The sequence below is a fragment of the Panthera leo genome, chromosome B3 (genome assembly GCF_018350215.1).
Source record: "Panthera leo isolate Ple1 chromosome B3, P.leo_Ple1_pat1.1, whole genome shotgun sequence".
Lineage (NCBI taxonomy): Eukaryota > Metazoa > Chordata > Mammalia > Carnivora > Felidae > Panthera > Panthera leo.
Window position 1 is genome coordinate 4,022,044 of NC_056684.1, and position 15,123 is coordinate 4,037,166.

At 47.7% G+C, this 15,123-nt stretch overlaps 1 protein-coding gene across 8 annotated transcripts in view; it reads left to right on the forward strand.

Moving 5' to 3' along the window:
* HOMER2 (homer scaffold protein 2) overlaps positions 1-15,123 on the forward strand; it is a 115,172-nt gene that overhangs the window by 74,728 nt on the left and 25,321 nt on the right. For 6 of the 8 annotated variants that reach the window (XR_006203285.1, XR_006203286.1, XM_042940886.1 and 3 more), the window contains exons 4-6: positions 6,388-6,480; positions 10,765-10,904; positions 13,897-14,053. Coding sequence is in view for 6 of the 8 variants with exons in the window: in XM_042940886.1 (XP_042796820.1) it covers positions 6,388-6,480; positions 10,765-10,904; positions 13,897-14,053 (390 nt within the window). In the remaining 2 variants the exon portion in view is untranslated. The remainder of the gene's footprint in view (positions 1-6,387; positions 6,481-10,764; positions 10,905-13,896; positions 14,054-15,123) is intronic. The other 2 variants (XM_042940883.1, XM_042940885.1) reach the window with 1 other exon arrangement.

Consider the following 15,123-nt stretch of genomic DNA (forward strand, 5'->3'; position numbering starts at 1 on the left):
CTGTTTACTAATGTTGTGTCACTCCATCCATGTGGGGTAACCTTCCCTATCAGTGTATCGATTCCTCGTTTGTCACAAGATGATGTTTATATAAGAGGTAGGGCCTGTTTCCATCACGCGGCTACTGATAACGCATCTTTTAAGATGATTATTTGTTAAATATTTTAAAATTTAATGTTTATTTATTTTGAGAGAGAGAGAGACACACACACAGAGTGTGAGCAGGGGAGGGGCAGACAGAGAGGGAGACACAGAATCTGAAGCAGGCTCCAGGCTCTGAGCTGTCAGTCAGCACAGAACCCGATATGGGGCTCAAACCCACGAGCCGCAAGATCATGACCTGAGCCGAAGTCAGACGCCTGACCGACTGAGCCACCCAGGCACCCCCCCGACAATGATTATTTGTTCCAAATTGATCCTATAGGGCTTATCCTACTTGGTTGCATTTTAGGCTTACTTTGTGAAATTTCCTTTTTTATTCTCACCCATTTGAATGTAAAACAAAATCCTCCAAAAACTCAGAGTTTCTCTGAGGACAGAAACCAAATCTTAGGTATTTCAGTGTCCCCGGCACAGTCCCAAGTACATAGAGATCACCACTTCCTAGTTCTGAATGAATGAATTCACCCTGTTTTGGCACTCTTTTACTAACGTTCATGGTTTCAAGGCTCTCACTTTTATTTTACTTGAAGAAACTAGTCAGATCGAGGCCAGAGATGCCACAGTTCCCTGTTTGAACCCCTGTCACATGCCCAGCAAAGCCCTGTCCTTTTTCTCCAGTGATCCACGGGGGTAGTGTTATTGCCCACATCTTATAGATGAGGAAACCGAGGTTCAGAGTGGCTCATTTCCCTGCATTTGAAAGGCTGATGAGGGTCGGAACTGAGCAGCTCACCCAAGCTAGCAGTTAAGCAGGTAAGTCTTAGGACACTGTAGTGTCCAGTGCTGGTGTCAGATGGCCTGTGTTCAGTCTCAGGGTGACCTTGGCGGTTACGAAACCCATGTGTCCCCATGTGGATACTGAGCACCTAAGGGTCTCTGGGAGTGCACGGCCAGACGAGACATTCCAGCTGCTCTCCTCTTATCCCTGTGAAGCCAAGAATAGGTGTCCTTCTTTTTCTTTTTCTGAGATGTTCTAGGCTGTTATTATTTTTTTTTTTAATTTTTAATGTTTATTTACTTTTGAGAGAGAGAGAGAGTACAAGTGGGGGAGGGGCAGAGAGAGAAGGAGACACAGAATCTGAAGCAGGTTCCAGGCTCTGAGCTGTCAGCACAGAGCCCAAGAAGGGGCTCCAACTCATGAACCTCGAGATCATGACCTGAGCTGAAGTTGGACGCTCAACTGACTGAGCCCCCCCCAGGCGCCCCTGGCTGTTGTTATTTATAACGGCACCCTCATCCCGCAGTCCCTTTGAGGTTGTGTGTTTTGGTGTATGTGTTCGTGCCCTCCCTTTTATAACTGAGAAGGAGAGCCGCCCATCAGTGTAGCAGAGGAGAGCTGTAAAATCGGGACTGGCCAGGGGCTCCCCACTCCATATCTGACATTCTGTCCCTCAAGCCTCATCTTTGCCTTAAAGGTCCCCGTGGCCTGTTTTGAGTTGAAGCTTGTAGAAGTAATTTTTTAAAGGCTTTTTTTTTTTTTAATGTTTATTTATTTTTGAGAGAGAGACAGTGTGTGGGCAGGGGAGGGGCAGAGAAAGAGGGAGACACAGGATCCGAAGCAGGCTCCAGGCTCTGAGCTGTCAGCACAGAGCCCAATGCGGGGCTTGAACTCACGAACTACGAGATCATGACCTGAGCCAAAGTCGGATGCTTAACCGACTGAGCCACCCAGGCGCCCCAGTAATTTTCTTTTAAAGAGGGAGTGTGTACAATCGTGTTTTACATCTTAAGGTAATGGAGCTTCTCTCTGCAAGTGGAAAACCTAATCAGTTAAGTATTCAGCAACTGCTTTGGGCAAGACTCTTGGCATTCTTGTTGGCACAGGAAGGTAACTGGGTGTGTGGAAGACAGATCTGCGTCCAAGTTCAGGTTTATCATAACTAGCCGTGTGACCCCGGGCTTTAACCAGCCTCCCTAAGGCTGCATTTTCTCAATGGGACACTGTAGAGCTATCCCGTCGTACAGAATGGTGGGGAGGAACCAAAAGAGAGAACGTGTGTTAAGAAGCCATTACACTCCTTCACATATAGATGTGGTTGTGCTCAGGGCCCAGGGGAAGTGGGGGGTAAGTACGCCTGCCCAAGGCAGCGACTGTGGGACCACTGAGGGGCCGCCATGATGGGTGTCAGGGGACAAAGAAAGAAGCCGCCACTGGAATGGAAGGTTTGCGCCTTAGGCTGAGAGTCTCCAAGAGCAGAGCTAAGGTCTTCACCAGTAGGGATGTTAGAGACAGAGCGAATGGAGGCCCCAAACTCGTCCAGAAGTGACTTGTTCTGTCAAAGCCTGGAAGAACTTTATATACTGACTTGGTTGCCACTGACTTCTGTTACTCAGCCCTTGGCCTCCTGGGAGACAGCGGTTTCTGGTAGCTGCACCAGATATCTGAGTATATCTGAGTATCTGAGTATATGAGTATATCTGAGTATATGAGTATATCTGAATATCTGAGTATATGAGGATATCTGAGTATATGAGTATATCTGAATATCTGAGTATATGAGTATATCTGAATATCTGAGTATATGAGGATATCTGAGTATATGAGTATATCTGAATATCTGAGTATATGAGGATATCTGAGTATATGAGTATATCTGAGTATATGAGGATATCTGAGTATATGAGGATATCTGAATATCTGAGTATATGAGGATATCTGAGTATATGAGTATATCTGAGTATATGAGGATATCTGAGTATATGAGGATATCTGAATGAGTATATGAGTATATCTGAGTATCTGAGTATATCTGAATATCTGAGTATATGAGTATATCTGAGTATATGAGGATATCTGAGTATATGAGGATATCTGAGTATATGAGAATATCTGAGTATCTGAGTATATATGAGTATATGAGTATATTTGAGTATATGAGTATTTCTGAGTATATGAGGATACATGCTTCAGCGCCCAGCTTCCTGCAGGGCCCAGCTCACACACGGTGGCGGGGGGGGAGGAGTACCTCTTCACCGAAGGGCTGAGTGCTGCTTGGACCATGTGTTTTTGACTGAATGAGCATGACGCTGGCTAATGACATTTCCAGTCTAGTTTAAAAACAGCTTCCCGTGAGACAAGGGGCAGAGACAAGACAGAGACAAGAAAGGATCCGTGAGAAAGAGTGCCCATTTGGTTTGGTAGCCTGGCAGAACATCGGCCTGCTTGTAGGGAGAGAGGCGTCCCCCTCCTTACTGAGTGCGGCACGGGCGAGACCCCGCAGGGCTGTCTGTTGAGAACAGTTTTCTTCACATCACATTTGACTTTTAATGGATACTGGACAAAATCACTTAAAATGATGCGTTTCGAAAATAGAATCTTTGAGGGGTGCCTGGGTGGCTCGGTCCCTTAGGCGTCCGACTTCATTCAGCTCAGGTCGTGATCTCCTGGTTCGTGAGTTCGAGCCCCACGTTGGGCTCTGTGCTGACAGCTCAGAGCCTGGAGCCTGCTTCGGAGTCTGTGTCTCCCTCTCTCTCTTCCCCTCCCCCACTCATGCTCACTCGCTCTCAAAAATAAATAACCGCTAAAAAAATTTAAAAAATTGAATCTTTTAACGTCTTAATAGGATTGAAAGGTCTTTATGGTGCCTACACAAAATCTCTTCTGGGATAACGCTTATATTCTGAGGGATGCCCCACCTAGTTGGGTAAGCGTAGGAGGCGGCCAGATGGGGCAGGATGCCCCCAGGCACTCACTGCAGTTCCTCGCAGAGTATCCGCTCATTGGTCTAGCAGAAGAGAGCTGTGCCTTTCTCAGGCTCCACTAGCACCTTGGACGTGATTTGTTTTTCAAGTGGCCAGAGGGCGTGTGAGTCTGGAACCCAGAGTTCATTCATTCACTGAACAAACTGATTTGTGCCTGCTCTCTGCAGGTGCTGGGTCGGTGCTAAGAGAAAGGCACGGACCCTACCATCAAGGAGTTCTGGCATGATGTTTTGACTTTAAGAGTCCCCTAAGAGGAAGCAGGGAGGGGAGGGCTTTGTCTCAGGCTGGACCTCATATGGTTTTTTTTTTTTTTCTTTTTTTAATGTTTATTTTTGAGAGAGCACGAGCGGGGGAGGGGCAGAACGAGAGGGAGACACAGAATCCGAAGCAGGCTCCAGGCTCTGAGCCGTCAGCACAGAGCCAGACGTGGGGCTCAAACTCACAAACCGTAAGATCATGCATGACCTGAGCCGAAGTCGGATGGATGCTTAACCAGCTGAGCCACCCAGGCGCCCCTGGACCTCACGTGTTTTAAACAAGTAATGTGATTTTCCTCTGATTGCTCTGGGATGGTTAAACATGAAGCCCCGTGGCTGGGCTTTATTTATGGTCCTGCGGGAGCAACATCAGCCAGCACAGAAGGGCTGTCCTTTCCTGCTTCAGCCAGGGTGCTTTGTTCACAGTGTCTGTCATCTGGCAAGGTTTTCCCAAGCGGCCCACTGCTGCCTGCGTTGTAAACATGCTCCCAGAGTAGCCTGTGCTCCGAAATTAACGTGTTCTCAGCAAAAGCCTCCTCGCAGCCTTGCAACTTGCTAGCTCTTTGTGTTTTGCAGCAAGCACGTTTAGCTCTCTCTTGCTTTGTAATGCCAGCTTTATCACAGAACGTTCTCTGCTTGAACAATGTATTTGCTAATTAAAATCAGTTGCCTTGTCAGTGACTATAAGCCAGTGATTGATTTGATTGCTCTGGCATTGTAAGAAATTTATTATGAAAATATTAAAACATTTTTTAAAAGTAGAGAGCATAGGATAAAAAACACCATATACACGTCACCAGACTTAACCCTTGTTTTGCCACATTTCTTCATCGATTTAAAAAAAAATTTTTTTTAATGTTTATTTTTGAGAGAGAGAGAGACAGAGACAGAGTGTGAACAGGGGAGGAGCAGAGAGAGGGAGACACAGAATCTGAAGCAGGCTCCAGGCTCCGAGCCGTTAGCACAGAGCCCAACGCGGGGCTTGAACCCACGGACTGCGAGATCGTGACCTGAGCTGAATTTGGACGCTTAACCGACTGAGCCAGCCAGGCGCCCCCTTCATCTATATTATTGTTGCTGAAGTACGTTGCAGACATCCAGACATTTTAGGATTTATCTCTAAAAAAATAATGACATCTTCCCTCATAACCATGACATCACGGGCATTTCTAGTAAAATGAGTAATTCCTTGATGTCATTTAAATCCAGTCTCCGTTCCCGTTTCTTCATTTACCTCCCTGTAAGTCTCCCACGGATGCCTCCATGTTGACTTTTGCTGTTTTTTGCATTTTGCTGTTTTACGTCTTAAAGTTTTAAAGTCTAGACGGGTTCCTTCTCCCCAACTCACTGGATCTTCTTCTTCGTTTCCATCATATGGTACAAGTTCTTGGACCTTTCAGGTCTTTTGATAGAAGTGAAGTTTTTCATGGACTCCTTCTGTGGTACAGCTACATTTTATTTTCTTGCATTTGTATTAGTTACTTTTAACTGGAGGTGTTTGTTTTTAATACTTTAGTATTAACTTTTATTTTTGAGAGAGCATGCGTGAGCCTGAGCAAGGGAGGAGCAGAGAGGAAGATATAGAATTGGAAGCAGGCTCCAGGCTCTGAGCTGTCAACACGGAGCCCGACGCGGGGCTTGAACCCACAGACCGCGAGATCGTGACCTGAGCCAAAGTCATATATAGCCCGACGCGGGGCTTGAACCCACAGACCGCGAGATCGTGACCTGAGCCAAAGTCATATATAGCCCGACGCGGGGCTTGAACCCACAGACCGCGAGATCGTGACCTGAGCCAAAGTCATATATAGCCCGACGCGGGGCTTGAACCCACAGACCGCGAGATCGTGACCTGAGCCAAAGTCATATATAGCCCGACGCGGGGCTTGAACCCACAGACCGCGAGATCGTGACCTGAGCCAAAGTCATATATAGCCTGACGCGGGGCTTGAACCCACAGACCGCGAGATCATGACCTGAGCCAAAGTCATATATGCTTAACCAACTGAGCCACCCAAGTGTCCCAATACTTCAGTATTAAACTGGCCTCAGCAGCTTAGAAAATGATTCCGATCTGACCTAGGCCGGGAGTTTACTGGAAGAGGCGTTCCTTGTATCATTTCTTTTTAGTCTTGAATAAAATTATTCTTCTGGATTTATACAGATTTTATTGACTTGAAATGAGTGCAAAGTCCCGAAGGTGGGTCCTGGAGACCAGCTGTGTGTAAGGTTGAGAACAACCTCAGTAACTCCTGTTCACGTTCAGTTTGCAGAGAAATTCCAGGAGGTGAAAGAAGCCGCCAGACTAGCCAGAGACAAGTCCCAGGAGAAAACGGAGACTTCGAGCAATCATTCCCAAGTAAGTGATTTGTGCACAAAATAAATCTGAGTGTGATCACTAATTGAGCCTCTTTGTTCCTTGTCACTCGTGACGAGCAGTAGGGACTTCCAGCATTAGGGGCGTCGTGAAGGCTTTTTCCAGTCTTAGCCTGCTCGCACTGAGGTGTGAGGACGTGTTTCTCTGAGAGTCTTGAATTTTCCAGGTGTGCTGATGTATTTTTGACGGAAAGCACTAGATGAGGTTAGAATTACCGCATGCCTCTGGCCCCTAGGAGGCATTCTTTGTCATTGTGTTTAAATACCAGAGGCAAAGCAGTGTGTTTCCCTTCAGTGCTGGGGGGGCGAGTCTGCGTGAACGATGTGCAGTGACAATACCGGTGGGTACCTCGTGCCCACAAGAGAGAAAACTTGGCTGATGGCAGAGAACCCTTGTCTTTGCTTCTCTGTTTTAACAAAGTCAGATGGGAGATGATATTCCAACGGCTCTGGTTTAGCAAAGGAGATACGGCTTTGCCAGAAATTGAGTAGTCTGTCTACTTAAAAGTGTGACGATTGGGGCGCCTGGGTGCCTCAGTCGGTTGAGCGTCTGACTTCGGCTCAGGTCATGCTCTCGCGGTTCGTGGGTTCGAGCCCCATGTTGTGCTCTGGGGTGACAGCTCAGAGCCTGGAGCCTGCTTCGGATTCTGGGTCTCCCTCTCTCTCTGCCCCTCCCCCCCCCCCAATAAATAAAAACATTTAAAAAATGTCTAGTTCCTGAGGTCTAGTTTGGTGTATATAACGGTGGGTGGAAGCCTTGATCTCGTGGTAAGGTTATGTGCACAGAGACGGGGAGAGGGAGACGTCAGGGGCAGGATTCGGGGTTCGGAACAAGCACGACGCAACAGCCAACACAGCCGGAAGTCTGCCTGGCTGGGAGCAAGGTGCCCTGTGACAGGAAATGGAGCTGCACTTGGTGATCCTGCAAAAGACCTGGAGTTCTTGACTAGCAGTTTATCATTTGTTGTCTACTTATTGTCGGGTTGTTGCGGTAGACATCGGAGGCGTTCCCTGACTGTTTCTCTGGAACTGATGTGAGGGTCGTACTCACACGGGGAGGAAGTCAGGGAGCCACAGACGGTCGGTGGACTGGCCAGGGCGCAGCTGCAGGGGTGAGGAGGAAGGGAGGGATGTGGAGGACAGCCTGTAGGAAGAGAACCAGGGGACTGGGCATCTTGAGCTGTCAGGACTGACATTCTAGACTTGACCGTCAGCCTCGAAGAAGTGATAGCTGAAGGCTTGGCCTTTCCAAGAAGCCGTGGGGAGAGGAGGGCAAAGCTGGAGCCTTGTTAAGTTTGCCCAGCTATGGGAAGGGGCCCAGCGAGGAAGACAGAGGAGAAATCTCCCCGTTACTGACCCGAGGCAGGCGCGTGCAGAGTGAGTCTGTGCTGCAGAGCGGAGGGCCCCGGGTTTGGCCACCGCGGTGACTGACCCTCAGGACCGGGATTTCCCAGCGCCGGTCCCGGCTCATCGTATGAAAGATGCCCTGTGTGAATTTATGGAAATGAATGCGTATTAGACTTCAGGTGGGCAAGAACTTTCCTGACTCTTTCTGAATAATCTTTAATGTAATCTGAGTGATCCTGTTAATTTCATGTACTGATTACCATAAGTAACCACTGAGCACCTATGAAGTTGGACCCCTGAAATGAAATTGGACCCCCCAAATAGTCCACAATCTAGACTTTCTAACATATAACCTTTTTCTGGATACCACATATTATAGCTATACCTTTAAACTTTAATATCAGAATTTCTTTATATAAGTGTTTTATTTTAATCTTTGTCCCCCCCCCCCAAAAGGTATTTTAAACCTTAAATCATGTATACCCATCAGATGCTATATTATGTGTATGTATTAATTACCTATCAGGGTTTTGATTTGGTTTTTTTTATCTCTAAGGTTTAGTTTTTATTTATCCTTCTTGATGTGTCCCCAGATGTAGAGACCACTGTACATTTTTTCTTTTCATTTTTATTAGAAGTCATACAGTTGCTTGCTTTCCTGAATCTCCTGGGGAATGAACACTTTGGCCCAGTGTTCCAAATATTTGAAGATTTTAAACATTTAATAGGGGTTTCATCCTGACCGTGAAAGCAATATATATTTATTGTAAAAATCAAAACATTGCCATTCTCTAAAGAATAGAGTCCGCACCACACAAAGATACGTGTTAAATATCTAGTATATATTTATATTGTTCTTTTTAACCTTTTTTACTTTATGTTTCGTGATCGTTCCCCTGTGTTTTCAAATATCCCTTTTCAAAACTATCTTAATGGCTAGACAACATTCTAGTATTTGTCTGTATCACACCTTACTCCATTAACCTCTACTTTGGGACACCTACGTGGTTTCTGATTTTTCACGAATACAAATGACACTGTGATGAACGTCCTCGCACATCTTTGTGCGTTTGATCATTTCTGCAAGATAAATTCTTGGACTGGAAGTACTGGGTTAAGAGGCAGGGACATTTTAAAAGGTTTTGATAAATACTGCAGACTTAGCCCACAGAAGTGGATGCTTCTCACTACCCCCAGCAGTGACTGAGAGCGAGTTTTCCTCCCACACCCTCACCAGCAAAGCTTTGTTGACTTGACAGAAGAAAAATATATTCTCTTGGCCTTTTCTCATTTTGTACTTCTTTACCAGTGAGATTAAATATTTTTTGTGTTTATTGACTCTATGCATTTCTTCTTCTGTAAGTGTCAATTATGTATTTTTTCCTTTTTTTTTTTTTTTTAAGTTTATTTATTTATTTTGAGAGAGAGAGAGAGCATGAGCAGGGGAGGGGCAGAGGGGAAGGGGGAGAGAGTCCCAAGCAGGTATGATCTGCTGAGAGCGACGAGCCCGATGCGGGGCTCCAACTCGCAAACTGTGAGATCATGACGTGAGCCGAAATCCAGAGTTGGACGCTCGACTGAGCCATCCAGGCGCCCCTTTTTTTCCTTTTTTAAAAAACATAAAAGTGTCAATCTTTTAGCGTAGATTTCTAGGAATTTTATTTTTTTAACGTGGACGTTTTTGAACCTGTTCACAGCTTGGCAGAATTGTAAAACGAACCTCCATGGGACGCATAGGTCAGCTTTAACGATTAAGAATTTATGACCTGTTGTTTCATCCGTCCCCCCCACCCCGGACCCTCCTCTCCCCCTAAATTTTAAAGCAAATCCCAGAGATCATTTCATCCGTATATATGTCAGTACGTGGCTCTAGAAGACAAGGCCTCTGAGAGTTTTCCAGCACAAGAAAAGTATTAACATCTTGTTTTTCATATATGCAAATGTTCAGCAGCAGATATGTTCCCACGTTTCTTGTGTGCATTTTAATTTTGTTTATGGCACTTTTTTTTTTTTTTTTTTAAGAGAGAGAGCAGAAATTTAAAGTCAGATGTACACATCATTCCCTTTCGGGTTCCTGCCTTTGCCTTTATGCTTATTGGAGGCTAAATAAGGTCTTATCCTAGACCAGATGAGATGTCACCCACGGTTGGTATGACTTGTTACCCAAAGCAGCTCAGAATATTCATATTCATAATAATGCTGACAGCAGTGGAGGCCACAGCCACATCCGAGTCCTGCATGTTTAAGGAGTGTTGGTCTCTCTGTGGCCCCAGGGGGTTTTAAGTTCCAGCTTCTAATACTTTCTCCTCATTCCCTCTTTCTTGTTCCTTGTTGTGAATCCCTCCCCCTGTTTTCGTCTGTGGCTTCTGTGTTAAATAAGGGAGCCCCGGTGTCCAAGCTTGTTAGGTTTATGTGTAAAGTTGAGTAAGTGATCCTGAGTCAGGGCCCCGGGTGGACTCTTTTTCTCTGTAAAGTGCACAGGCTTTCTGAGCTTCGAGGAGACTCCTCTGGGCCTTTTCCTTTGTTCTTTTTTTTTTTTTTTTTTTTTTTTAGTGTTTATTTATTTATTTCAAGAGAGAAAGAGTGCAAATGGGGGAGGGGTAGACAGAAAGAGGGAGAGAGAGAGGGAGAGAATCTCAAGTAGGCTCTGCGCTGTCAGCACAGAGCCCGACGCAGGGCTTGAACTCACAAAGCCACAAGATCATGACCTGAGCCGAAATCAAGAGTCGGATGCTCAGCTCGACCCACTGAGCCGCTCAGGCGCCCCTTCCTTTGTTCTTGATATCTTTCCACGTGCTAGTCTTTGCCGCATCCCGGTCCGATGACTTGCTTCTCCCCCGCTCACTAACACGCTTTCTCGTTATGCCCGATTTGCTGCTACTGTGAACAGTAATGTGTGAAGGGAATTCACTTTGGCCAGGAATCTGGGTGTGAAAGCCCGTCTTCTACTCAGGCATCCAGCGTCAACGGGACGGACGATGAAAAGGCCTCTCACGTGGGTCCTGCTGACACGCACCTGAAGTCTGAGAACGACAAGCTGAAGATTGCTTTGACGCAGAGGTAAGGGTGTTTGAAATCCAGACGCTATTTTCTCCCGGCTCAGTGCCTCCCTGCAGCCTTTCCTGCTGGGCAGGGCTTCCTGAGGAGACGGGGTCCTGCTCAGAGTGTCTGGTCTTGTCTCTGGGCCAAAGGAAGGCCAGCTGGCTCTGTGGCTGTTCTCCGTCTGGCTGACCAGACTGGTGTCAGTTCATGTGTGTGAGTGTACAAGTGTGTGTGTGTGTGTGTGTGTGTGTGTGTGTGTGTGTGTGTCTGCTTACGGTGAGAGCACAGAGAACGTGAAAAAGGTGTGTGTGAGTATGACAGAGTTGTGTGCCTGTGCTTGTATGTGTTTTTTTTCGTGGTTTTTTTTTTTTTTTTTTTTTTTACATTTTTTAAATGTTTACTTAGTTTTAAGAGAAAGAGACAGGGCGTGAGTGGGGGAGACAGAGAGGGAGACACAGAACCCAAAGTGGGCTCCAGGCTCCGAGCTGTCAGCACAGAGCCCGACTCGGGGCTTGAACCCACAAAGCATGAGATAATGACCTGAGCAAAAGTCAGACGCTCAACCAACTGAGCCACCCAGGCTCCCCTCTTTAATTTTTTTTTTTTTAACGTTTGTTTATTTTTGAGAGAGACAGAGTGAGTGGGGGAGGACAGAGGGAGAGGGAGACACAGAATTTGAAGCAGGTTCCAGGCTCTGAGCTGTCAGCACAGAGCCCAGTGCGGGGCTAGAACTCACAAACCTTGAGATCGTGACCTTAGCTGAAGTCTGACACTCAACCGACTGAGCCACCCGGATGCCCCCGTTTTGTTTTCTAAGGACCCAAGTTTATCATTTACTTGTATATAAGATTGCATCTTGAACACTCAAGAAAAACCTGTGAAAATCTAACAAACTATGAAAAACTATGAAAAATAATATAACATCTCACAAAAATCAATAGCTTCTCTATATACAAACATCACATAGAAAATATGTATTTGAAGAAGAGATTTCCTTTAACAATAGGAGCTAGAACCATAAATTACACGAGCCAGAATCATAAAATACAGAAAAGTTCAGAAAATACAGTATCTCTGTAAAGAAAGCTTTAAAATGATTTTGAGGACTATAAATGAATAATTAAAAAATATATTTTCTGTTGGAAAGTAGTAGGAAGCCTTGATATTTTAAAAAGAATCAATTTCCAGGGTGCCTCGGTGGCTCAGTCGGTTGAGCATCCGACTTCAGCTCAGGTCATGATCTCACAGCTCATGAGTTCGAGCCTCGCGTCAGGCTCTGTGCCGACAGCTCAGAGCCTGGAGCCTGCTTCTGCTTCTGTGTCTCCCTCTTTCTCTGCCCCTAACTCACTTGCATTCTGTCTCTGTCTCTCTCAAAAATAGATAGATAGATAGATACATACATACATACATACATACATACATACATACATACATACATAGAAAGAATCAATTTCCCCTAAACTGATGTATCAATTATTTAACACGATCCCCATAATAATATCAACATGACTTTAATTTGTAATGACTACACAGGCTATGTGTATGTTTTTGTATCTTGAGATGGCCCTTTTCCGGAAGGCTGGGCTTATCTGACCCTGTGAGCATATTCAGAGCTGCTGTCCTTGGGAATCATCCCGTTCTCCCGGCGGGGGGTTTGGCCAGCTTCCCCCAACCTTCCTGTGGCTGAGAAGGTGCTCTCCTCAGACTTGCCCCCATTAAAAAGCTGGGTCCTATGAACTCCATTTTACAGATGAGGAAACTTAGTCCCAGGTGGTAAAAAGTGAGTCCTTGCCTGAGGTCCCACGGCTAGTAAATTTTTCCATCATACCACCTGCTTTTCACTCTTTTGTGGTTTTAACACAGCGCTACCTGGATGAAAACGTTTCACCCCTAAAAATAAATGTTTTTAAATCCCTACTTAATGAACAAGTGAATTATAGGAAGAGAGCATGAAACCATTTCTCTAAATCAGCTTACATTCTCGATCATTACCTCTGAAATTAATCAGATTATATTTTACCTTTTTTTTTTTTTTTTTGCTATGGTGTTTGAAAGCTTATCTTTTCCAGTGAAGTTCCTAGATCCTTGAGACTGGGATGAAAGGTGACACAGATTATTGAGATACAGTCCTATTTACTTGCCGGGAAAAAAAAAAAAACTCTCCCCCCGCCGTCAAAAAGCATTTAGAGACAGAAGTCTGGTTGTTCAGCCAGGCAGGATTGATAAGAATCCCGTGCTTGCCCTATGTGTCCTGTGCGGCTCAGCCCTCGGGGCACCCACGACACCCCGCGCTGGGCTCCAAAGCCAGGAGACAGAGGAACATGAAAGCCAACAGTACCTGAGGGGAACCTGATTCCAGTTTGTTTCTGGGTTTTTTTTTTTGTTTTTTTTTTTTGTTTTAAATGTTTATTTTTGAGAGGGAGAGACAGAGCGCAAGTGGGGGAGCAGCAAAGAGAGAGGGAGACAGAATCCGGAGCAGGCTCCAGGCTCCGAGCTGTCAGCACAGAGCCCGATGCGGGGCCCGAACTCGTTGAACCACGACATCATGACCCGAGCCAAAGTCAGATGCTCAACTAACTGAGCCACGCAGGCACCCCCCACCCCAAGTTTGTTTTTTGAAGCTCCTTCAGGGAGCACAGAGGATGAAGGGCAAACACGAGGTTGTTTTGGTCACATGGAGGTGTCCCGCAGACCTGTGGTCGTCCTCTGCCCCTGACGTCAGGTCAGCCTGGGCCCCCTCTGTCACAAGGTCACTGTGTCCTCTGCCCTCTGGTCTCTGGCTCTGGAGTCCTCTTCGGGCTTGGAGGGGACACAGGGGCCTATTATGGCCCGGAGCCAGTGTCTGTCATGACACTCCAGGAAGGGACGGGACGGGACACGACGCGGGGCTCTGGGGCCAGGGCTCAGGAGGGAGCGAGGGGGTCTTCCCCGCACTGCCGGGGTGGCGGGTGGGGTGGAGCGGGGCGGAGGGCACACGGCGGCCACCCGGTCCCCTCCCGCGTCCCCGCAGCGCCGCCAACGTGAAGAAGTGGGAGGTGGAGCTACAGACCCTGCGGGAGAGCAACGCCCGGCTGACGGCAGCGCTTCAGGAGTCGGCCGCCAGCGTGGAGCAGTGGAAGCGCCAGTTCTCCCTGTGCCGCGAGGAGAACGATCGGCTCCAGAGCAAGGTGGGCGCCGGGACAGCGGCCGTGGACGGGTGGGGGGCTGCTTCGTCAAGTTCAGGACCGGGCCGGGGAGGGGTGGGGGGATCGCACGGAGGCTGGTGTTCACTTGGCTGTCGCTCCCCCGTTGGCCCCCCGCCCGCCCGGCCTGGATGGACCCGCAGAGCCGCCCCCCTGTCTCCCCACCTTCCTTTGGTATGGATGGCGCGGAGCCCTGCCTCGTGTTGTCTTTTTCGTTTCGGCGCCATAAGTGCTGCCGGCCGGGCGCCAGGCCAAGTGCTGACTCCGCGTTCCCTCCCGAGGCCTGGCCGAGTGGCCTGCCAGAGGGATCGGTGGCCCTTTGCTGCTCTTTCCAAACGGGGAGTCGGTTTCTGTTTGCGTCTGAGTCTCAGACCCAAACCCGGGAGGAGTCCGCTCCCCTCAACGAGAGGCATTGGGAACCTCATCTCCAGGGTGCAAGGTAGAAGTCAGGGGGTCCCCAGCAGCTCCTGTGGCTGGGGGTTCAGACCCCGAGAGCTGGTGTGCCGGCCACCTCTGAAAGTGTCCTCGTGGTGACCGCCCAGTGCCCTTTGCCTCGAGGCCTGCCGCTTGTTTGCCGGACCCCGTCGGTGTGGGGTTCTGTGTTACCAGCGGGTTGCGTTCCTACCGCGCACGTGCGCTCTGGCCGCTGGGAAGCACTCAGCATCAGACACACAGCAGTGCCAAGGTGGTGAGGCCTTTGCGTCCCTTCTGAGGGGGTCAGGGCTGGGAAGGGGAGAAGAATGAACCTCTGGGGACTCGCCAGTTCAGTCTGCACGTCTCCTGTCTCCGGGAGGAGGCTCGCGGGCCAGGCCCTTCCTGCCGTGCACCGGTAAGGAAAGGTCACCCTGATTTAAAATGTTGGAAATGTCCCTGTGTCCCATTTGGTGGCCATTGTCCCACACGGCTGATTGGTTCTCTTCCCTGCTGGCTTAAACCTTTGAGACGAAACAGAATGACCCAGGACCTGATTAAACGACGTACCGATCATTATGGGGAGAAGTAGATAGATTCATGGGACATCCGGCCCCTATACTTGTGAGGAATCCTTTAAAGCA